Source organism: Neopelma chrysocephalum, unplaced genomic scaffold (assembly GCF_003984885.1).
Source record: "Neopelma chrysocephalum unplaced genomic scaffold, ASM398488v2 Primary Assembly neopelma1_61b, whole genome shotgun sequence".
Taxonomy (NCBI): Eukaryota; Metazoa; Chordata; class Aves; order Passeriformes; family Pipridae; genus Neopelma; species Neopelma chrysocephalum.
In genome coordinates, this window is record NW_020897717.1 from 5,985,498 (window position 1) to 6,010,130 (window position 24,633).

Here is a 24,633-nt window from a genome sequence, read left to right on the forward strand (position 1 = left end):
AATAACAAACAGATATAAAAACCTCCATTCAGTGGAAGATGGAAGATAACAACAAAGAAAAAAACTACTAGTCATAAGGTTATATTGCATGTTTGTCACCTATGCCATGAAAAGTGAGATCCTCACAAGGAAAGGCAAGTAGCCAGCATTTTCAGTGTAACGAAGGAGGCTGACACAGGAAAATCATGCATAATACAGATCTCCATACTGCAAGTCTTGACATAGTCAGCATGGATTAATTAACACCTTGGAGAGTCCTCCTCCCCATGACTACTCCAGAACTTCAGAAGCCTAGGTTCAAGCACTTCCCTTCCTCCCAGTGTTGGAGGAGGTAGCCCCAGTTGAAACCCCTCAGCTGGAGCTGGACCTATGCATCTATCTTTTCCACTGCTTCTGACAACAGTAAGAAAAAAGGTAAAGGCAAAGCATCACAAGACAGATCAAAGTCATCAGCAGGATTCCAAAAAGTTCTTCACTTTCCTACAGTAATATTTTCTAGTTCTCCTCTAAATTTCCCAAGTCTTGCATCACTCTCAAGTTCATCATAGCTCAACAGGTGAAAAACTGGCTCAAAATCTTCTTCCTAATTTCCTTGGTTTTTTCACTCCATATCTTAAGTTAGAAGAAAAATTAGGAAAGAAAAACTGAATAAAATTTGTCAGTTTTTCACCACAATCACTTGTCTGAAGATAACAGCTCCATTCTTGGCTCCTTCTTCCTCTTGGTCTGGCAGAGTATGATTCAAGCTGCTAAGCCAGAGGTTACAACCATCCCTATTCAGGAATCTTCCACTCAGGAATCCCTATAGAATCACTAGGATTTAAGCATGTTAATAAGATAGCTTCCTGAGTCGATCCTACAACATCTGAGTTCTAAAAATTAAGTACACAAGCATTTCAACTGCTATCCTTCGAGCTGACCAAGACACTTATTGTGCCTTTTACCATTCCCCCCCATCTTTTAAGCTTGGCAGAAAATTCCTTGGACTGTCAGGGAAGCAACTTGCTCACCGTTGTCCCATCCCTAATCCGTGCTCTTCTCTCCTTATGCAGAGTCCCCCCATTCTAAGGGAAAAGGTGGCACTTCCAAGCACCAGCTTCTCCTACTTTACAGAGGGAAGAAGAAGTTTCAGCTGCAGGTTGATCTGGACAGACAGCCTGGACTCTGCTCTCCTAAGTAATGAGGAGTGGCAGTTTGCTATTAGATTGTCTATTCAGCTACATGAGACAAAAAGGGACGCAGCCAACATCTGGTTAACAGTGGGATATTTCAATGTTTGTGGCAGTGGAAACCCAAACGGATCAAGTAATGAAAGAATTTTTGCTTTCGGTAGGGCACAATATTATAGGGTGGAGTTAAAAATGTTTGTCTTTCAACAGACAAAGCATTTGAGTAGATGGATTTCTGGCAGTGAACAGTGTGTCCAGCCAAGGAGTTTCTCAATGTCCAAGCTAATTAATATTCCACTGTATAAACATTACAGATAAAAAGATTGAAAATAACCTTTTTTATGGTGGGTTGTTTGCTAGAGATCGTAATAATTTACTTCGGATTTTCCAACAAGCCAATGGGTTCTGAAAATATTTACAGGCACATAACACACTGTTTACAATTGCAGAGTGAATGATCTTACTTAGAATCAATGACTTCCTGTTTCTTGTCTGATTCCCCAAGAGAGGAAAAAAATGAGTTCATCTCTCTTGGCTTAATAGAGTACTCTGAATCAGCACTCAAACCTACTCAGAGTCCGCCCCTTCTTCCTGCTCCAGTTCCCACCGCAAAGCCCTCCGTATCCCCTGAGTCTTTAAAAATTAAATCTTTTGAAAAGTAAACTAAAAAAGCACACATTAAAGCCTTAAGTTCTAATTATGTCATCAAAAATTAATTGAGACAAGTTTGACAAGTCTGGAAAGATTAAATTTGTCGTTTTCATTTTTTAAGTTTATAAACCGCTTTCTAGGCTTCAAGAAGTCAGAATGTCACATTCTCCCCAAAGGTATTGATATAATTTCCTTTTCTTTGCCGTCTGCTTGGAAATTATCAAAATATATTTCAGGGGGAAGGAGGCAACAGTGTTCTACCTTTTTGAAGCATGTTAAAAAATTTACATATTCCTTATCATACTGTCAAGTGTTTTCCTCAGTTTTTAACAAAACTGAGTGTTAACTAAATGCTTCACATTCTGTCCATATGTTCTGGATGTCCTTTCTGTGCTGGAGAAAGCTTGGTAAGTTCTTCTGTTTCAACAGGTGTGGGTTTGCATAGTATATAGTGCAAATATATACTTCATCATCCCAAAATGTTCACCAGCCCAAATCCATTTGGACTATACCTCTCGAATTTCAAGTCTCTTTCTTCCACCTTTTCATTGACACTTAAAAATTTTTCTGGAGCCATAAAGGTTGGACTGGAGAAGGGAAATGATGAGACACAAAGTGGACCTGTTTAGGAATCAAGGAAGTCATTCTCAGGTTTGTTGCTGGCCAGGGCCCTTACTCACCTCCAAACACTGGTAACTTTATTTTCCATTTGACTCATTTTGCATAATTCTGTGTTCAGACAAACTGTAGCCTAAACTGTTTAAAACTTCCTTCAAAATCTCATTTATGAAATTGCATCCTACTGCTTCCTAGATATTGAGAAGTTTGGTTCCTAGATATTGAGAAGTTTGTTGTGAAAAAACACAGTCAGCCAGGGCCTCCCACTCCAGTCCCAGGCACAGACCCCTGCAAGTCCCCCTGATTTCAGGGGCCAGGCTGCTTGCTCCCAGCTCATTACTGCCTGCTCGGCTTCTCAGGGAAATGGCACAACAGAGGGTTCATCTGCATCTGCATTTGACCAGTGTCAAATGTGTGCAGCAAACAACATTAAAGAACACAAGATCGTTTTATGTCCTTTGCCTGATAACAGCAATTTTTTAAGATCGCAGTGTTACATCACACTAAGTACCAATGTTTAATTTTTACGTGACATTCCGAAATCTGGTAGTGTAGGTATTTCAAAAGTATCTTCATTTTGGTCGTTTGTTTAGGAGTTGTGTTCTTCCTGCTCTTCTATTTTTGGGACGACAACAGGGATGCAGCAGCGGCACTGCCAACTGGACGAGAAGAGCCTGGAACCCACGGGACCTACACCGCCCTCAAGCTCGCCAGTCCCCGCCGCGGGGACACCGCCCGCGGCACCCCGTGGTCCTGCCGTGACCCGACACACCGCGATGACCTGACACAGCATCCCCCGAAGCCACCCGACGGTGTCACCCGGGGGGGCACCGCGTCGCCTGTGCCGCCGCGCCCCCGCCGCCGGGGAGCGACACCCGGCCGGGAAAAAGCCGGGCTCGCGAAGGGAGGGAAGGGGGCAGCGAAAGGGAGGTCAAACCTGGCCGGCCGTGGCTCGCCGCGCCGGGCGCCGTCCGGGCTGTGGGCGCTGCCCGCGCCCCTCGGCGCCCGCCCCGCCATCCCCGCGGCGAGCGGCGCGGCCGCCTGAGCGACGGCCCCGGCGGCCACTGAGGAGCGGGGCCGCCCCCGGCGGGGCGCCCGGGCGGGGCTTGCGAGGCTCGGCCGCCCCTGGAGCCGGCGGGAGGTTCGGAGAGTTGGGGGCCCTTCCCGGGAAGCGGACCGGGGTGGTCCAGCCGCGTTGTCCTGCCGGCGGGGCCGCCGCCCGCCCCGCGTGCTTCGGCCCCGGCGGGGGCGCCCGGACGGAGGGCGGAGGGAGGCTGGCTGGAGCCAGCGCTGCGAGGGGAAGGCTGGCAGAGGGGTCCCAGGAAGGGACGGCCTGCCTGGAGTCCTGCCCCGTACCAGTTTTTAAAGTTCCTTTGTGAATTAGGAATTTTTCCTCTTAATTTCGGAGACGATGTTAGGAAGAAGCATCCGCTTGCCCTGCCGTTCCTCGGCTCCAACGTCAGCGCTTACTGCAATTTAAATTCCACACCTTGTGGAAGGTCATTTGTCAAGTACAAACCGGAGGGTTGGAACCGTACGGCCCCCGGGGCAGTGCTGGGGATATTATGGGCTGAGTGGGTCTCGCAGAGCTGTCCTGTCCTATAGATAACAACACACTTTGTGTTTCAGTTCCAGCTGGGATGAAGCAGCAGGTGCGTGTGCTGGTGGGTCGTGCTGTCATCCCGCTGTTGGTCCCCTACGGTTGAAAAGAACTGAGAGTATATCTCAGGTAACCAGTCGTCTGTGTGTTTTTTAAAAGACAGCCTAAAGTATTAAAAAGTATTTGGAAAAATTAATTAGTATGTTGCTTGTCCGGCATGTACAGAAATCTTCCTTGTACACACATTGATTTGGATAGAGATTTAGGGATTGTATTTTGTTTGGGTTGTTGGGAGGCAAAATGTTTTACAGACTCTTCTGGTGCATAAACAAACCACGCCTCACCCTTCCTCTTGTGGCTATTTCTAATGTAGGTGTGCAGAGTAAACTGCTTTTTCACATTCATCTGTGAGTCATTGGAAGTGCAGTTTTTCAGTTTGAAAAAAAAAAGGTCTTAAAAGCTCAAATATTCCCCATCTGGTTATTATACACAGAATTTCATTTTTTCCTATTCAGTTCAGTACAGCCTCCAATCTTCCACTCACTTGCAGTGACCTTAAAATATCCCAACAACTTTCCTGAAAGTGCTTCATTTGCTGGTACTTTCCTAAGTGCCTCATGTATTTTTTTAACACTGGTCGCTGAAAAAATGTATTAAAAACATGATTGGTGGTATAGCAAGAAGTGCATTGTTTTCTACCGTATACCTTCTGTCTAGAGTGTTCAAGCTACATTAAAAACATTTAAATTGAAAAAAAATTTTTTAGATTACAAGATCTAGCTAAAAGAATCAAGATCAACATTTGGTTCCCGACAAACGCTATACCAAATGCTTTAGCACTGGCCTTTAATGAAAACTTTGACCATATTCTAAACCTAAATAGTGATGCGCTCTCTTTGGGTACACCAAAAGCAGGAAGCTTTTGAATCCAGAGTGCACAGAACTAGCGGAGGCTACGGGAATGACGTGCTTGGACCGCAAGAGGGAGAGCAAAGCCTGCTCACTCAATGAGTGTTTCTTTCAGTTTGTTCTGTGCATTGACATTTTCTCTGCCCTCGAGTAATAAAAATGCTTTACAGTCATGCAGCTCTCGATACCAATACGTAAAGAGGCACAAAAAAATATTCTGGAAGAAGGAATAGAGGTATTCTCTTAACTGCCCTTAGCTGTGAAGTATGTAGAAGTGGCTAGAATGCGTGGTCAGTTACTGTTGGAAATAAAATTACCAGTGGAACAACTGGGATGCAGAGAATGAAACATAACTTTGTTTTGTAATTAGAAAGCAAGAGGGAAAGCCATAAATCTTCCAGGCAAAGACACAGAAAACTATTACACATGTAAGCACAATCTCAGGAAGAGAGTTCTTTCTCCTTACTGTTCTCACTGATGGAAGTTACATGCAAGCAATAATAAACCTGCATAAATTCTTGCAAATATGTGCAGAAAATGCAAAAAACCTGATAGGCAGTACATTGTAGAAGCAAACTGCAAGACCAGGTATTTGCACTTTGAAATGATCTTCTGTTAACTGTCTCACTACAGAAGTAAACCAAAGTCAAAACATTATGAAATATTTCCCTCTCTAATGAGGACTCCTACGTATTAGCCTCCCTGTAGGCTGAAGATGTGTGTCACGGGCTTCTTTACTGTAATGGACTTAATGCAAGAAAGTAAATTCTAAGTTCTTCATTATCTTACTAAATAATAACCTTATTTGTTTTAAAGTATTATGAAGATTGTATTGCAAAACATCTACTCTAGATGATGGAAGCTAATCCAAAAAATGCCACTAGCTACATTCCAGAGATGATCAAGTTGTCATCGAACCTGCAACTAGAATGTAAAATTTTTGTAAAATGTAAAAACATTTTATGAGACTTTCCTGCATATGTAGAACATGACGGACATGCTGGATCAGAACCTTACCCCGTCATGACAAAAGGAGTTCTTCTGGTCTTTTCTCACATCAATAAACATTGCAACCATTTAAGTTTAGGTATTTCAGATTGGTATGTGTGTCTACAATTGGAAATATATGCCAGGAAACATTTTGTGATTCCAAAATCTTAAATCATACAGTGTCTTGAATTCATTTTTGTGTGGATTCTTTGGAAAGATGATATATATACTTGAGACTTGCAATAAAAAAAATATTTTTTATACTAGTTGCAATTACAAAACTATGATATAAATAAATAGATCATTTTCAAGTGATGTTCAAATTAATTTAAAAGTATCTTGATCTTTCTTAACAAAAAACTTTAAAGGGATTATGTAAGTGGAGGAGGGGAAGGGAGAAAGATCATGCCTGTTCAATTATTATTATGATATGACTTAAAATATTGCTGTTTTAAGGCTACAGTTTGTCTTTCTGTGACAGAAAAAAGGCATTTTATCTAAATAGCCCCTAGTATTTGTGCTTTGGTACCTTTGAATGGAAGAATCTGGGGTTACTTTAGTTACTAATAAAGATTTTTTCTATTTAAGAAAACTACAGTTTATGAGAAGGTCCATGTCTTCCTTTAACTGCTTTTTAATTGTTTGGCGCCACATAGTGGGAAAATTCTATATTGCTCTAAATAATAAATTTCTGAGAGTTTTCAAATTATGAGATTATCATCTCCCTCTGAAAGAAACATAAAATATTAAATATTCTACGTACTGATATAGGCAGATCTCAAGAATACTAGAATTTATAGCTTGAACATTAAAGTTTCCATGGGTTAGAATATTTCCTTTAAGAAGAATTTTCACTAGTGGATGTTGATTTGTCAAAACTGTAACGTCTGTGAGCATAAATCCAGTGCTTAGAAAAAAACTTCTGATGAATAGCAGAAATACGCTGGGACATCCCAATAAAAATGGGATGAGCAGGACGTCAGAGCAGAAGGTCAGCCAGCCTGCTACCCAGTCACTTGGCTGTTGTCCTCAGGCAGGGCCTGGGGAAGTTAAGTGTCATTACCCCAGAATATTGTCCCAGTCTCCAATGGTTCAGAGACTTTGTGAGGCAGAGGTTTTGTGTTTTGAAACCTTTGCTGTTTTGTTTTGTTTTGTTTTTTTGTTTGTTTGTTTTTCCTCCCATGATTTAATCCAGCTGCTTTTGAACAAATGTAATTTTCAAGATCCAAAATGTTCTAGGATGATGATCTCTATGGTTTAAATAATTCATTTAGTTTTGGACATTCTACCTGCTTGTTTCATTTGATGCCCCTAAATTTTTGCAGAGACAATGAAAGTGTTCTTAGACATTTCTGTCATGTTCCATTTTCTGTTTGAGAGCAAAGTTACAAATTCACTTTAATGGTTACACAGAGAGGTGCCCCTCTCTACCTTTGGCCATCCTTCTTACCCTACCCCACACTTCTGGAAGTCCTACTACATTCTTCTTCTGTAGGGATGAACAATGCACACAGTGTTCAAAGTGTAAGTATATTTATGCAATGACATAGTGATGCTTTCTTGGTTGGTTTTTATTCTCTCCCTAGAAATTTCTAGTGCTACGATCCTGTTTTGGTCTCTGGCAAGATCTCTGGCACGCAGCAGAGCAGATCAGAGCCACAGCACCAGTAATTCAAGGGTCTGTTGCTCCTTACCAGCAGATCAGAAATTATAAAAACAGAGTTACTTTACCTTTTCAAAGCAATTAAGCCTCAAAACTCCTGCCTGCTGAGCTGCTCAATGGTGGTATGTGAGCTAGTTCTAAGTAAGTTATTTTGAATACTGGAAACTTGGTGCTCTTAGAGAAACAAAGCAATTAAAATGTGTGGGTGTTGCATGCTATAATTTCATTTCTTGAGGTGCCTCTTTGCTTTCATTGAACTACAAAGTATGGATTCTTCAGGTGTTACCTGACAGCTCCCTGGCACTGATGCTTTCCCTAACTGGAAAACCTTGGGGAAAGTAAAGCTGTTTTGGAAAGCAGAAAGTTACTGGAAATAGTGTTACAGAAAATGAGCTGGAACCTTGAAAAGGTTTTCTGAAGTTGGGTAGCCTGTAGAAAGAGGATCATACTGAATATAAAATATGCAGGTATTCCATTGGGCTGAAGGAACTTTGCTTACACTAAATGAGGGTGTATTGTCTGATTTGTCTGGAAGATTAAATCACTTGTGAGCATTCAGTCTCTCTTTGAGCTGAAGAGGATCCAGCATTTAGAGTAGGTCACTGCGACAGGTAGTGCCAAATCACACCGTCAATTCCCTAGAAATAGCTGAACCCAAAACAGAGGGAAAATTCAGCCAACTAACAAATAAAAACTCAAGTTATTTTCCTTGTGTTTGTGTGTAGTTAAACCTTTTCTCAATTCCTTTGGCCACTACCATGTCAGAAGTCAGAAGATACTGTGAAGCTTCAGTGTTTAAAGGGGGATCTAGAAGTTTGTTGAAAGTCCTGAGCAAACTCTTGTGGCCTCTAGCAGCTTTAGATTGCTAAGAAAATCACTATTGGGTGAAAGTCAAGTGGCAATATTTTTCTCCCTTTTCCTTGCCAAAATGTTTTTGCTGTTAAATCTTTGTGGAAGCATGACTGCTATGTTGAGCTGGCATTTTACAACAGCCCCCTTTGCAATAACCATTTTAAAAATGAGTGCAAGATTCCCCTTTTGCTAGATACAACTCACGGATTCAGGAAAGACCATCGCCATTTGATAGTTCTATCACTTGCCAATTATGTACTTGTTACATACATTATATTTACATGCAGCCTGGGAGGATTGTGAAAGGCACAGCACGTGGATGTTGAAAACTAAAAAAATAAAAAATCTGCTCTGGCAACGAATGAAACCAGAGAATCATGGAATGGTTTGGGTTGGAAGGGACCTTAGAGATCATCTAGTTCCAACCCCTCTGCCATGGGCAGGGACATCTTTAGCTAGATGCTTAGAGCTCCATCCAGCCTGGCCTTGAACACTTCCAGGAAAGAGGCAACCACAGCTTCTCTGGGCAACCTGTTTCAGTGTCTCACCATCATCACAGCAAAGAACTTCCTCCTAATATCTAATGTAAACCTACTCTCTTTCAGTTTGAATCCATTCCCCCTTGTCCTGTCACTACGTGCTCTTTAAAAGATCCCTTTCCAGCTTTCTTGTAGGCTCCCTTGAGGTACTGTAAAATGTATAAATGTATAAATGCTTATATATAAAAAATAGTTGGGTTTGGTTAATAATTTTATAATTTTAGAAAATGCGGAAGTGCTGACAAATTACGAACTGCTGTCAAGGATCGAGAGGTATGGTTAAGAGGAAACAAACAAATGGAGGGTGCTTTTCAAAGTAAATTTATTGGATTTTTGTGAAGTGTTTAGTCAAGCTCTTTTCTACTCCTTGGAAAAAGGGTTTTTGCCTATATGAGCTTGATTTGCGTTGGACGCTCTACTGGGGTTTGCTTCCTCTGGCTTTGAAACGTAGTCAGCTCTAGAGTGGCTCTGCTAAGCTGCTGTGTGTGGTAAGGGCATGCGACAAATTAATCTCTGAAAGACTCAACATCCATTTAAAACTGCTGAGGACTCTCAGGAACTGAGGAGGGAGAGTAGCTACTTGGAGAGAAACACAAGCTATCACGAGATACATCAAAGTTTCCACCAATTTTTCCCAAACTTAAGAATATGTTTTAAAATAAAGAAAGCTAATTGTGCTTTACAAAGGTCAGCGACCCTCGGGCAAGTCCAGAGACAGGAAACGAAGCTGGTGAAGGGTCTGGAGCACATGACCAGTGTGGAGTGGCTGAGGGAGCTGGGGGTATTTAGCCCGGAGAAAAGGAGGTTCAGTGGTGACCTTATCACTCTCTACAACTACTTGAAAGGAGTAGTCTTCTCCCAGGCAACCAGCTGTATCCGTAATAGGACGAGAAGACAGTCTTAAGCTGTGCCAGGGGACGTTTAGGTTGGACATTAGGAAGAAGTTCTTCACAGGAACGGTGATTAGGCATTAGAATGGGCTTTCCAGGGAAGCGGTGGAGTCACCGTTCCTGGCGATGTTTAAGGAAAGACTGGACGTGGCACTCGGTGCCACCAGCTGACAAGGTGGTGTTCGGACATAGGTGGACTCGATGATCTCAGTCTCTTCCAACCGAACTGTGATTCTGTGATTCTGAGTCTCGCGTTGTTGTTTATCTTTTAGTACAGACAAGTATTTTCAAGGAAATGCGGCACCTGCTGCGGCCAGACGAGGAGCAGCGGCTCCGGGCGCTCCCAGCGAGGCGGCGCTGGCGGCGCTGCGGGGCCGGTCCGTGCCGTGCCGTGGGCGGGGAGCGCCGCGGTTGGCGGCGGGCGGCACGTGGTGCGGGCGGGGCGCGGCGCGACCGGCGGGCTCCGCTCGGGTAAGGGGCAGGTGGGGGGTTCTAGGCACTTCCCTTCCCCGCTGCCGTAGCCACTTCCCGAGGCGGGCGCCGTCGCGCTGCGGGCCCGGGAAGGCGCGGGGCGGGCGCCTGAGGCGGTGGTGGCACGGTCTGGCCCGGCCCGGGTCCGGCCGAGCGCTCGGAGCCGCCGTGGGGCGCGGGGTCGCTCGAGAGGGAGAGCGCGGGGCACCTGCGGGCAACGGGGCCTGGGCAGTCGGGCTCTTGTCTTCCCGTGACCGCCCGAAGGTGCCGAGGGCTGCGGTGTTGGATACTCCCCCTGGGAGTAGATAATAGACCAGGAGATCTTACCAGTGCATAGAGATAATATATGAAGGGGGCAGTGTAGACAAGATGTGGCTGGGCTCTACTCAGTGGTGCCCAGTGCCAAAGACAGGAGGCCATGGGCACAGATTGAAACACAGGAGGATCTCTGAGGCCAACAGGAAACACCAGGTGTGTCATGAGGGTGTCCGAGCACTGGCACAGGTGGTCCAGAGAGGCTGTGGAGTCTCCATCTGTGGAAACATTCAAAAGAGATCTGGGCATGGGCCTGGGTAACTGGCTCAGGTGGCCCAGGTTGAGCAGGAGATTGGTCCAGATCCAAAGGTCCCTTCCAAACTCAGCTTTTCTATTAATAATGAGCTTTTATGTCAGTGAAGCACATTAAATTTCAACTACCTAAAACCAAAAAGAATAACCTGGTCTTCGTAACATCCATAATAGCAAAGTGGTTTTGTTTGCTGCACAGTTCTAACTTGACATCAATACAAGTTGAATGAGTTTTGAACAGTAAAACAGAACAACAGAAGTTTTGTGCCATTACTACCATGCTTCTGTGTGATGGTTCCAAATAGTGATCCAGGGTCATGCCAGAGGCTATGTAACAAGTGCAGTAAAAACTCCACTAAGACAGTTTGTCATGCATATAGCAATTCCTGTTTGCTGTGAGTTCTATTTTGTGTCATGCAGTTTCGGTGAATTTTGGATGAAATGCTTGAAATAGTTGAAGTTGATAAAATTAAAGAGAGCTATTACTTTGAAAAAAAATTGCACAGGTAATGCAATAAACATTATTTCAGGACAGTAGGACAGTGAAAAGGAAGTGTTATCATGGAAAATGTTTGTAATTATGCTTTTAAAACAATGTGACCTGTTGTTTGAGGTTTTTTTGTTTGTTTGTGTGTTGTTTTTTAAGGAGGTATTTCTCTAATCAGCTAAAATGGTTTTAAAGAAGAAGAAGGAAATTCAGGTGGATGCATTCTTTCTTGATCATCATCAGCTTGAAAAACTTCAGAGTAAGTAGACTGAACTAATATGTGATTTCTCTTGCCTTTGAGTAGCTACTGAAATTGATCTGTGTTTCTGCTTGTTATGTTTTATTTGTAGTGGGTTTGCTTTGTGGGTGTCAGGTGTGTTTGCTCTTCTGTGGTTTGTTTTTATTTTGTAATGACTTCTTACCTTGACAGAGTTTAAAAAATCCTTTAGAGCGCTCTGGTTTTGGTTTGAAAACTCTTCATTTTGTTTTGTCTTTGGTATGAGGGTGGAAGAAGGTCCTACTTGTATACTTGCACACCTGTAATTTAGTGATATATGAAGTACTAGCCTTAATATTTGGCTAATACTGAATTTCCAAAAATCACAGAATGATTGAGGTGGGAAGGGTTCTGTGGAGGTCATTTTGAGTGTATTTTTCCCAGTCTTTGTGTTCTCTGTAGTTAACTTGACTTAAAGATACTGTTCATACAGTCTTTTATTTTGTGGGGTTTTTTTTTTGGTTTCTTCATGTTTGTTTGATGATATAAACTTCCAGTGATATTTACTTTAAAAAACCCAACACTAAGTAATGCAAGATTTGTATACTAAAGTATACTCAAGTTACTATGGGATAGTGCTGGTGAGGTCACACCTGGTACACTGCATCCAGTTCTTGGCTCCCCAATACAAGAGCAATATGGACGAGTCCAGCTAAGGGCTTCTAAGATGCTGAAGGGCCTGGAGCATCCTTCCTGTGAGGAAAGGCTGAGAGAGCTGTGATTCTTCAGCCCGGTGAAGAGAAGGCTCAGGAACATCTTACCAATGTGTGAAAAATACCTGATTGGAGGACATGAAGGAGGCAGAGCCAGGATTTTTTCTGTGCTGAACAGTGATGGGACAGGAAGCCATGGGCACAAACTGAAACGCAAGAGATTCCCTCTAAACATCAGGAAACAGTGTTAATGTGAGGGTGACTGACCACTGACACAGCTTTCACAGGGAAGTCGGGGAGTCTCCAGCCTTGGAGGTATTCAGAAGCTGTATGGCAATGATCCTGGGAAGCCAGCTCTAGATGACCCTGCTTGAGTGGTATTGGACCAGATGACCTCCAGAAGTTGAACCTTCCAGTTCAACCATGCTGTGATTTTGTGAAAGTGGTCTTTGTACTGCAGATAAGGCCTAATGTTATGTTCCAGTGAAACTGATTTTTTTTTTTCATTTGTTAGAAAAAAAAAATTGGTGTTAGGGTGTTGTAAGGCGACTTAAGGGTTTGTGACACCGGTAGATTTACTGGAACAGGAAAAAACCCAAGAATTAAGCAGTCATTTTATATTATTATAAATTAGGTATTGTTTACAGTGTATATTGTAATTCCTTTCTAAAAAGGGATTTTTCTTCCAAATGTAGAGTTTTCAAAGTCTGAAGAGCAAAACCTGGCTTCTCTGCTTCTGCACTGTGCACAGCTGAGAAATGGCATCCAGCAGATCCAGTGTATTAAACAAGTAAGATTTCACTGTTGTTAGTGTGGGTTTTGGTAACTGTGTCGTGCAATGTTAATGGGGAATACAATTAAAAATAAACTTTGTAATGTTTTAGGCATTCTTGGAAACAGGTGAAAAGCAGTTGTTACTGCTGCACATACACCAGGTAGAAATGTAGTTCTAGTACTTAAATTAATTACTGAAAATGGTGGAAGACAAGTGATACCAGGTTTCCTATTTTGTATGTATGTATTTTTGGTATTACAGGTGTTCTTGGAACGTTATCTATCACTTCAAACTCAAAGGAAATAAAGAGAGGACAGTTTTCCACCATATACTTGGAGGAGAGGGAAATCTGCCACTGTTAATGATAGTGTATCTAGAGCTTTTTGTTCATCCTGTGTTCTTTTGATTGTAGATTATGCCATTGGTGAAGAAGATGGATCAGAACTCTGCATGTGATCCCATGGTTAAAGCCTGTTTGGATATTTTGGGAGAGACATATTTTTCACTAAGTATGAAGAATCCTTTGAAAAAAGTATTAGCAAGGTAAAAAATTGAATAGTAAGCCTTTATTTTGTTTAAATGTTCTCTTTACTTAGAAGTCAGTAATTTGTCATTCACAACAAATTGCTGTAGTTTAATTGCTGAAGATTTGTGGTGCTAATACATGAATATTAGTACTATTTTTTTTTCTGACTTAGTTAAAAATTTTAATTATAAGTAACTTATCATTGGATAAATAACTTCAAAGTGAAGTATTATTTTGATCTGTTTCATTATTGGAAAGACAACATCCTGTATAATTAGCACTTTGAATTTTAAAATTCATTGTTAGAATAGAAATTCAAAATGCTTCTGTTAAAAAAAAATCTCAGCTTTGTCAAGAGAAAGGGATTCAGAGCAATCATAACTAAACTGATTTCTTGTGCCTATTTTTATTGCAATTAAATTTTTCTGTTGCAAAATTACTGCTGTATTTCTTTAGTGAATTTATTACAGCCTTAATGTTTTTTAAGATCCAGTGCTTAGCTGTCTTCCTTTCTTTGTCGGAAGAGATTCATTGTCCCCACTGAGAGATGCAGGGCTTCCATCCTGCGTTTGATGGCAGACCAGAGCTTTACACCCATTTGACAGGTTTTCTAGCTGCAAAATTAGAACCTGCATGCTTATTTTAAAAGAGATTGTTTCTGTTTATTAGAGTTTTAGCTGACATTGACTTTAGTTGAGTGGATGTTCAACATCTCAGTGTAAGCAAACTGATTGTGCTGTTTCTTGCTGTTACAGTTCACTGAATGGTCTTCCTGAAGAGTTGATGATGTTAGGTGTGCAAAGCTTTGTGTGCTGCCTCAGGGCAGAACTGAAAACCACAGATGTGTATTTGTACAGAAAAGTGTTGGACAACCTTGCTTCCTGCATGGAGGACTTCAGCTTAGGTACAGTGACATCAAATATATTGTTGTCTGGTTTGATTTGCTCAGTGCTGGTTGGCACCTTGGTGCCACACCTGATAATAATGTTTGCAGTTATGTTAAATAGATAGTGCTGGCTGGTATTCAGTACTTAAAATATATTTTCTTTCCTCTAGGTAGAGCAAGTATTAAGAACCTGTTTGAAGAAGGTAAACTTATATTTATAGCAAAATAAGGTTCACTGCAGATTATTGGGGGAGGGGTGGGTATGCGAAGAAGTTACATGAAGTAGGCATGAAGATCTATCAGATCTGATTTCCTCCTGGTTAATTTTCAGTACCTAGTACCCTCACATGCTACTTTTTTGTCAAAGACAAGACTTTGATTTGTAGCTTTAATTTCCAGGGGTCAGTCTTGCTTTATTGAGCAACCCTAGACATAAATCTGTAAAGTGATTCTTAAAGGGCTGGGGGAGTTGATGCTACTTTGCGTGATGCATTCTCCGTGTTGTGCTTCATAATAAAGTTGGATGTGGGAACACTGAACTGTTAACAGTCAACTACAGCAAACCCAGGCCCACTGGGCAAGAATTTTGTTTAATAGTAATTTGGCAAAAATCTGATCTTCTGGTAATGTAGGATTACTTGACATATTGTGCCCTCAGCATGCAAGTAGTGTTCAGCTTCGTGTGGACCTTTTATGGCTGCTGTGTCTTTTTTGGTAATTTCAGCTTTTTGCTGAGGAACCAGAATTCTCAATACCTCATAGGAGCGGGCCAAGTGGATTGGAAACTCTCGTTTTGTATCAGGTTGTTGCAAAACAGCTTGAGATTTTGCTTCAACCTTGCTTGTTTTGGTCTGCACTGAAATGTCAGTTTAATTTGGTGTTGGAGTGGAAGAAACACCACTATATGGATAACTGTTCATTGTAGCTGACTGTGATGTGTATGTGTGCTTGATTTGCTGGCATTTTTCTGTTCTATTTCTCTTTTAAGTAAATTCATACCATAATTATTTTCACTAGTTCTTCAATTTCTGCAGAAGTCGCTACTTGACATACAGGAAGAAAACAGGCAAGTGAATTCAATATAAACTCTATTTTATCTGTTTTTATTTCACTCTTACAAGATAATGTGGTTTGGTTTGAAGTATCCCTTTAATTGATGAAAGATGGGAATGTCACTTTACAGTGATGCGTATTTTAAATAAAAAAGCTGCTGATTTCTTTCTTTTGGGGCAAATATGATATAAAATAACAGAGTAAGGCAGTGATACTGTGTTGGAGCTGCTACTTCTAAGGGAGATGTTTGTGGTTTTGCTATCTGAATTGTAACTAAACAGTGTAATCAACAGGCATAAAATTCAGGTAGAGTAATACTCTTTCACTTTCCGTGAGTGTTTAATTCAGTATTTGTGTTCTATTTAGTCTGTCACAGCAGTCATCATTTAATACCTTGATATTTTCCATCATTGCATAAAGTGAGGTCTCTTCACTGTCGTCTCTCTCCAGAAGAGGAGGGTGCTTAATGAAGTGTTTTGTACACTGAAAGTTTAGGTATTTTCTGTTTTCATGTTAAAAGAAAAGTTGAATCATAGAAATATGCTTTGCACATAGAGGAACTACTTGAAAAATGAGAAAAGAGCAGCACTGCATTCTGTTGGTCTTTTTGGAAAGTTTCTGGAAAAATTTAGCTCTGCTCTGGCAGAATTGAATGAGTGAAAGTTTGTCACAGGAACCTGCAGAAAAGATAGCAGAATTTGTCATTTTTTTTTGTTAACTTCATTTTAACAGACTGCCCTTGAGTCTGCTTCTCTTTTTCCTGTAGTTACATGTCTGGTCAACTTAAGCAATAAATTAGTTTTTACCATTAATTCTTTCTGAAGTTGGCAGAATGTAAGTTTCTGGGGATGGTGAAGAATGGCTTTATTATCCTTCCTGTATGCATGTTTGTCTTTTTTTTTCCCACAGAAAGAATCTTGGAAATTGTATTGTTCAGACTCAGTTAATGCATGATTTACTGATAGCCATTAAAGTTTCAATGATGCTTATACAGAAATTACAAGAAAATATCCAGGGAATTCTTTGGAAACACAATGAATCTTTTGTTTGGCAATGTATGTGTAGTTTACTGAAAAGCTCCACAAACTTCCTAATGGATGGTAAGTTTAGTAACATTCAAACCCAAATATTTTTATTAACTCAGTATTGTTGTCTTTGTAGTAAATACAACCTGTGGGACCCCTGGTGGCCTAGTGGTTAGCATGCAGGACTCTCACTGCTGCGACCACGGGTTCGAATCCCAAGTCCCCCGGGCAGATGGTAGCTCGTTAGCCCTGTGAGGCCATCCATCTATGAGAAGGTCACTCTAAACAAACCTACGTCCTGAGGACCTCACTGCCATTGTCCAAGCTTGCTTGGCCCCGGCAGATGAACCTTAGGATTAAAGGGTGGGCTCAGTTCAGCGCAGGCTGTGTCTCACCTAAAAAATCCATTGCGCAGGCTGGAAAGGTAAAAGACCTTTCCCCAAATCTTCGTTCGCGAAGATGGGCCATTATTATAAATACAACCTGTATGTATAAAAACTTAGTTTAGCTTGAATGGAAATGGAATTAGTGAGACTAAGAGGAGTGGGAACAGTAGTTGGTCTTTTGGTTTGTACACTGTGGTTGTGGAGTCTACAGTTTAACTTGTCCTACCGTAAAAAAACAATGTAAATGCTATTATTGATAATTCAGAAACTAACAAATGCTTTTGGGACTTGCTGAATGTCTGTGCCTACCAGAAATTTATACATCTCTCTGAATTATGCTGTCAGAACAATTTATGGGTGCACTATAACTAATTATATTTTCTTCTTATACTGACATTTTTGTACAGTAGAATTTAACGTGTGTCTATAGGCTCTGCCACAGCCCTCTTTGTCTTACTGGGCAGTTCTATATTTTCTATCTGTTAAAAGGTATTGACAGTTTCCTATTACAGTAGAACATAAATTCATTAATACTTGCTAGCCAGGTGGACACTACAGATTTGTCATTATACAACTACAAGTAGTCTAGGAAAATGCATTACCATTGTTGTAATTTTGATATATAGTTCTAGCACACATTTGCTGCACTCTAATGTAAAATATCTTTTTCTGCCATTTAGCAACACTCCTGCAAACTGTCCAGACTACATCAGGACTGGCTGTTATTCTGTTTACCAGAGCTATGTATGAACCAGTTGAGGAATTGCCTTCCTTGGTAAGTGGTTTCTTCACTAGGACTGTGCAATGTCATAGTGTTGTTAATCTGTGCTGTCAGAGTTGTTCGGAGGGTTTGCTGATACAGAGACTTGCCAGCGTCTGCATCAGTCTTCAACTGGGGCGTAAATCTGTTACTCTCTCCTTGCCATCTGAAATAATAAGACCAGGGTTTTGAATTGAGAAAACCAGTGTGCAAGAAATCCCTTCATACCTTCTAAGTTATGCACGAAATAGCTTTTCTCCTGTGCTGACATACTGTAATGGGTGTTATTTTGCTGTTACAGGTCAGTGACTTGCTTCTTGGGACAATGAAACATGCAGGCATGCCGGCGTGGTTTGTGAGTAACTGTGGGGCTCTGTGCACGGCAGAACTCCCTGACTCAGTCCTTCTCTTTCTTTGCCATGGAGCACTGGCTATGCTGGATTGGAAGAATGGCAGCATGGGTGAAAATGGAGAGAAACTATTATTAGATATTGCATCAGTCTTGTTGTCTTTGAGTTCAGAGTAAGTTTGTGTTTTGATTTGTGTTGTTTCATGTTTGGGAGGAGTGGTTTATCTTTCTACTTCTGTTTTAACGTAACTCCTATGGTCCTGGTGAAATATCTCTGTTTTCTGTGTAATGATATTAGATTTTGCCACAGATCACATCAGCTTTTTAATATATTCAGAATAACACTGTAAATTTGAAAAATATAATGATATTGCATAGATAATTCTAAATGTCAATTTATTCCTGCATGCTAAAATAAAATTTTGTTTTCTAACATGAGTGGGATTAATTTACCAACTCCTTTATGATAAAGTGTGTCAGAATCAGTTCTTATGTAGTCAGATAAACTTTAGTTTCAGGACATCATGTCTTATCCTTCTTAAAAGTTAAGGAGAAAACAAAGTGTGTCAGTTAGTGGAATACTTGAAGAAGGATGAGTTTTATTTTTTTTCTCACTGCAAGCATTGAGTGCTTGCATCTAATGGCCTTACCAGCACTATTTGATTGGAGGTTAAAACATGTATTCAGTTCAACCTTTGTTCCTGCCTTGGAGGTCAGTTTTGTGATTTTTGTTTTTGCACGTAGGGTATTCGGTTTTGATGGTTTTATATGGCAATGAAAAGTTTTCCTTATATTTTCGAGAAGCATGCAATAACATAATGCTGCTCAAATATTAGCAGGTACATAGGAATTTTTATTTTTGCTTTTAAAAATGAAGTCTGGCATGTCAGGTTTCTTTTCGTGTTTAGGGAGTTTAGCTGTGGCCACTTAATAGCACGTCAGGTAACTAAGCATGCACTTTACAACATCCAGTTAATCACTTCTGTGTTCATTCCTTTTCCTTACGGAATGGCTAGTGTCTTCTTACCTGTTTCGTGTAAGGTATGAATGTGATGAATAATTATTTTGAAACACAAATTTAATTTTTTCCTAAAGTGATAAATGAAAATAATAAACTTTATTCTTGTTTGTTCTTTTTAAAAGGTTAAAAGAATCCAGTGTGGCAACATGTTTGTCTAGAGTCCTTGCTATTTGGACTAATTCAGCACTGGCTGCCCTTGCTTCGTGCTCTCCAAATCTGAAAATCAAGCTTAATGGGAACTCTGACATAATTGGGAAGGTGCTGGAATACATTTATACACACTGGGACCACCCTCTGGATGCCATTAGACACCAAACCAAATTGATATTCAAGAATCTTCTTCGGATACACCAAAGCACCGTTACTGGATCCAATGAAGAATCAGACCCATTCTTTTCAAGGCTGATAAAGCATTTACTAAGCTTGGATTGGCATGTGAAAGGGAAGTACTCTTCTCTTGGCTGTCTTGTGGAGTGTGTGGGCACTGAAAATATACTACAGTTGGACAGAACAATTCCAGTACAAATCCTGGATGTGATGAATGATCAGTCTCTTGCACCTTATGCTAGTGATCTTCTTGAAACCATGTTTACAAATCACAAAGCCCATTTTACTTCGAGTTTTCGAGAAAGCACCTGGGTTGATCGGTGGCACAACATCTGGGTTTCTCCTCTTCTAGTAATACTATGTGAAGGGAACCATGATCAAACTACTTACATAATAGATTACTATTTACCAAAATTACTCAAATGTAACCCTGACAGCCTGACCTACATGATTAGAATTCTTCAGGCCTCTGCAGATGCTAATCTGGGTAAGAAAATAAATGTTGTGTTTGTAATTATAATTGTTTTTTTAAAACAAAAATCTCAGACATGATTTCTGATCTATTATTATTGTTAGAATTAACTTGGGAGAAAAATTCCGGATGGTTATTATTGCTATTAGTATTTCAAGGTGAAAGTCATAATAACCACAAGTGTGTCTTCATGACATAAGCAAAATAATTACTATTCCTTCCCACCTAGTGGGTGCCTTACTGTTTGCTTCAAATGCCAGGGTTTATTATGTGTCAGTATTTTCTTCTACTGTTTTTCTGTTCCAATGTTATTTCTTACACAGGCGTGTCCAGTAACAGGGTTTTACAGACTGTTTTTTCTTGCAAATATGTGGACGTGAGATTTATGTTTCTCTTTTAGTTTTTGATGTGATTTAGTGTAATTCTAAAATAATGGCTTGTGAGACCTTGTAAGGTCTTCTTTTTCATATATGTTCAAGATGAAGCTCCTCAGGAACCAGGCGATTTAGAACTAGTTTAATCTATAACAGGACCATCTTTTGGGATTTACAGGGTAGAAATAAAAGGGGGTGGAGGTCGGTCACGTTGAAAGTGTTGGGAGTTTCTGACAAGCATTGCAAATAGTACATTGTTTGCATTATTCAAACTGTAATTATTACTAGTTTTAATTTTTTTTAGGCTCTTGTAGTACTAGAGGAGCTCTTGGAGCATTAATGGCATGCCTGAGAACTGCCAGGGCTCACGGACACCTGGAGCTTTCAAATATCATGAGCAATGGTCTTGTATCCACTGAATGTATAAAACAAGGCCTAGTTCATCAGCACAGTCAGGTAAAGGTCAACCTTTTATGTGTACCTTTAAATTAGAACAATTGCCTTGATCCTGATCACTGTGTCAGCATTGTTTTAAAACAAAGGTATCATCATAGGTGCCAATAACTCTTTTATGGTTAACTTCCAAATATTTTTCAGGTTTGCATTGATGCTTTAGGTTTACTCTGTGAAACCCATCGTACCACGGAAATTGTGTCTATGGAAGAAATGCAACTAATTCATTTTTTTATGATGTACAACTTGAACAGTCAGTCTCCTTCAGTAAGGCAACAGATCGTTTCTATACTGAGAAAGGTAATTTCAAATGATAAGCAATGTCTAATGTGCCCATTACATTAGTTATAGTGACATTGAAAAAAAAAAATTATTCCTGAATATGTTACGAAGTTGCTCATCTGAAAGATAGAAGCTCTAAGACCAAGACTTTGCTGTATGTATTACCCAACTGAATGGTGTTAAGTCATTGCAGGCAAGGATGACTTAAACAAAAAATTGAGTGGTAGGCACAGTAACTTGGTCATGAATGATAGCGGGTGTTGCTTAACCTGTCAGCGCATGCACAGTTTACCAATAGCAAATCAATGTGCTGTAGGGTAAGCAATGAACCTCATGTTGCCTTTGCTGCGGGCTCAGATCGTGCTTACATAGACTTGTCACACCTTGGGCAAATTCACAGTCACTTAATCAGCCTCAGAAACCTCACCTGGAAGACAAGATAGAGGAATATTAATGGCACAGCATGACAAATGTGGCTGTGCCATTGCAGTCTGCTGGGATTGAGTCTCAATGCTGTGGAAGTTGTCGAGGTCACATGTAGTTCATGACAGAAACATGTAGGTAAAATGAGGAAACCGTGAATGCATAAAGAACGTTTTGGAAGACATTAATGGGAAAAGAAAACAGTGTGGAAGGAGAAAGTAACTAATTTGAGATGGGTGGTAAATAAGGAAATAGGTTTGGCAGAAAGAGAAATCCAGCTTTTTCCATTCGCACCTGGTGCAGACTGAAGAACATGAGATGGAAGAATTGTATTAGAGGGAGTGTAATAAGAAAGGAGATACTACCAGGGGGTAATAAAAGAGATGGAGGAAGCATTCTATAGGTGCTGGTCAAACTCTTAAAGAGACACTGAGGCTGTAAAAATCATATGCATTAATCGAGCTTTTTTATATGTTCCACAGAAAATGAGGAGGTGGGAGGAGAAGACTAGGCATTAATTTAAGGAGGAAGATGAAAGAAGGTGTTGGAGGTCAGAGGGAGGGGAATAAATGTCACAAGAGAGATGGGAAGCAAATCCTTGGTTTTGGAGTGGAGAGAGAAGGATCTGTTCTGTGTTGTGTTGTGTGCAAACTTCCTAAATATTACAAACAATATGATCTGGAAAATAAGCTGAAAATCTGCCTTTCCCTTATTTAACTGTCAATGATTCTTGCCTTACTTATGTTTTGCTTTTGTTTTAAAAGTTATTTTGTAGGATACAAGAAAGTTCCCAGGTGCTTTATAAATTGGAGCAAAATAAAACCAAGCAAGAGTTACTTGAAAACTCAACTACAATGCATCCTTCGGAGATTTTGCAGCAATATAAAGTAAGTTAGACTGCTATCCATACAGATGTAAGAGGTGGGATAGCCTTTCTGAAAGTTTGTTGTTCTTGAACAGCTCTGAGTAAGTTAGGCTGTGTGTGTATTAGGAAATAGTGCAGTGCAGAAGGAAAAAACCTGTGAAACCAAACAGTGCTGAGGAGCTTGTCCACTCTGATGCACTTACGCAGGTTAATTTTGGCTAAATATACTGTTGTTGATGAACTGAGTGCCGATTAGTATTTGGAGGTGTCTTCAAGGTCAATGTTTTTCAAAAGCAATAAAGATTATTTTCTGAGTGGTTGCTCCATGATGTGAATTAAAGCAGCAGTAAGTGAGGAATGGCTGGAGATGTAACCTCAATCCAAAAAAACCCCAAACAACTGGGTAAATGTCCTGTCAGCTGTTGGCCATTTAGTAGTGAGTTTTAAATGATGTGTGTTACCTGGACTTCAAATAGAGATCAGTTGAGCTACAGCCTTTTTCTTGCTCTCCAGAATGATCGGTGAGTGAGAGAATGACTGAGAGAGCTTCAGTATGAAGACTTCTTTTGTATTTGTCCTTTTTTACCTATTTAAAGGCTCACGTAATCAGTTTCTTTGTGTTAAATTGTTTCTTTGTCTGGAGTTCTATTTTTCTGGGTCAACTAATTTTCAAGTTTTGATACAATGGCCATCTTTTTGTAGGAGTGGGTAGGGGAAACTCTTAGGTTAAAAAAATCCCAAAGGATTGTCCAGCCTTCACTGCCTCTAGGAAACAAGAAATTTTGTCAGTACTACAGAGGTATAGGCCTCCCATTCTTCCAAAATTAACTGTAAGGTCATAATTTTCTGAGTAACATGTAAAGCAGAATGTCCTGAATTCAGTTACTTAGACTTTTGCTTGTAATGCAGCAAGTAAACTGTCTTAAATTTTTTCTTGTGATTTTCAGGATTTCATGTCATCTGTATGTGACAGACTTTTTGAGGTATTGTTTCCTGGTTCATCACACCCAACCAGATTTTCTGCACTAAGTATTTTGGAATCAATAGCAGAAGTATTTTCTGTTCCAAAAGGTGAGAAACCTAATTTATAGACTAGAGGAATGAGCGGTATTGGAGAAGATTCTTTTACGCCATCTAATAAATTTCTGCCAAAGTAAAATAGTATTCTTAGTCCTTAATTTCTATGGCATTTCCTGGATTGATTTCATTTTACCTGAAGGAAGGACAGTAAGTTTTATTGGAAAAAGGAATATTGAAGTGAAAGCAAATGTTTATGGCCTGTTGAGTATCTTCCTTAAATTGAGATTCTCTTGCATATCCTGTTTTTTAGCAAGGTTTTTCAATGAATTTTTGTTATTATGAACAAAACTTCTGGACAAGTTCCAATATATTTGATAACTTACTCCTTTATCCTCTTCAAACATCTTGATAATTTAAAAAACAGAGTTCATAAAAACTCTTGATTGAAAAACCTTGAATATCCTCGTGATATTATTATACAAAATAAGAAACAGTTTTAATGACCAGTTAATGATGTTGTGCTGCTATTATTTTAAATTTTCTTCATGATGTTATGGAACCCCAATTCAAGATGTATTAGTTAGAGCCTTGGAGTACTGATGGTCTTGCTAAATCTTGTCTTTGGATCATATGGCCAACATAAAAGTATGTTTTCAGGCTTAAATTGTAACTTTTTTTTTTTAAAGAAATTATTTGTGTAAGATTAAAGTTGATTTTGAGAGGAAAGAATAAATGTTGTCTTGTTAGATCTTTTCTCAAAACACCTTGATAAATGATGAACACATTAATTTTATTATTATGAATATGTAGTATATTGTTACTGCCTTTTTTTAATAGAAAATTGTATTGAGAGTTTATAAAAGAAGCTTAGGATTTCAGAAACCTGACGTTGCTTTTATAAAGGAGGTTTAGTTGCTGTTGTGTTCTCTGCTGGATGGTGGTGCACATTGTTTACATCTTAAAAATTCTGGCTTCTTTATAGCATTATATCAGTCACCAGGGGTCACGACTCCTTTACATAAAAATTAAAAGCAAAAAATTGTAATGGCTTACATTTTGGGGGATTATTCCTATGATAGAAGAACCCAAAAGACCAAACGCCAAAACACACTGAATTTTTTAAAACTTTTTCTGAAAGTAATTATTTTCTAGTATTGCATACTTCCAGGAAAATAATTTTCAAGCAAAGCTAAAACAAAGGTTATTTTCAGTGCTGAATTTAAAGGGAATAAATGGGATTCTTATTTTGGCAATAAGTTACTTTCAGTATTACTAAGAGTAGTTTTTTTGGATAAGGTAA

General features: G+C 39.9%; 2 protein-coding genes across 9 annotated transcripts in view; one reads left to right on the forward strand and one right to left on the reverse strand.

Moving 5' to 3' along the window:
• Positions 1-3,430, reverse strand: part of PLEKHH2 (pleckstrin homology, MyTH4 and FERM domain containing H2) — a 53,651-nt gene extending 50,221 nt beyond the window's left edge. For 4 of the 5 annotated variants that reach the window (XR_003534001.1, XM_027681994.1, XM_027681993.1 and 1 more), the window contains exon 1: positions 3,376-3,424. The gene's annotated coding sequence lies outside the window, so the exon portion shown is untranslated. Of the gene's footprint in view, positions 1-3,375 lie in introns of all 5 variants that reach the window. The other variant, XM_027681995.1, reaches the window with a different exon arrangement.
• Positions 3,431-3,709: 279 nt separating this feature from the next.
• Positions 3,710-24,633, forward strand: part of THADA (THADA, armadillo repeat containing) — a 168,588-nt gene continuing 147,664 nt past the window's right edge. Inside the window, exons 1-15 of one of the 4 annotated variants that reach the window (XM_027681991.1) lie at positions 3,710-4,167; positions 11,566-11,665; positions 13,032-13,126; positions 13,524-13,654; positions 14,393-14,541; positions 14,694-14,726; positions 15,541-15,589; positions 16,486-16,676; positions 17,668-17,762; positions 18,049-18,269; positions 19,240-19,931; positions 20,595-20,746; positions 20,888-21,043; positions 22,213-22,335; positions 23,261-23,384. In XM_027681991.1, the coding sequence (XP_027537792.1) occupies positions 11,590-11,665; positions 13,032-13,126; positions 13,524-13,654; positions 14,393-14,541; positions 14,694-14,726; positions 15,541-15,589; positions 16,486-16,676; positions 17,668-17,762; positions 18,049-18,269; positions 19,240-19,931; positions 20,595-20,746; positions 20,888-21,043; positions 22,213-22,335; positions 23,261-23,384 (2,287 nt within the window). In that variant the 5' untranslated portion in view covers positions 3,710-4,167; positions 11,566-11,589. Of the gene's footprint in view, positions 4,168-10,315; positions 10,353-11,565; positions 11,666-13,031; positions 13,127-13,523; positions 13,655-14,392; positions 14,542-14,693; positions 14,727-15,540; positions 15,590-16,485; positions 16,677-17,667; positions 17,763-18,048; positions 18,270-19,239; positions 19,932-20,594; positions 20,747-20,887; positions 21,044-22,212; positions 22,336-23,260; positions 23,385-24,633 lie in introns of those variants that run through there. The other 3 variants (XM_027681990.1, XM_027681988.1, XM_027681989.1) reach the window with 3 other exon arrangements.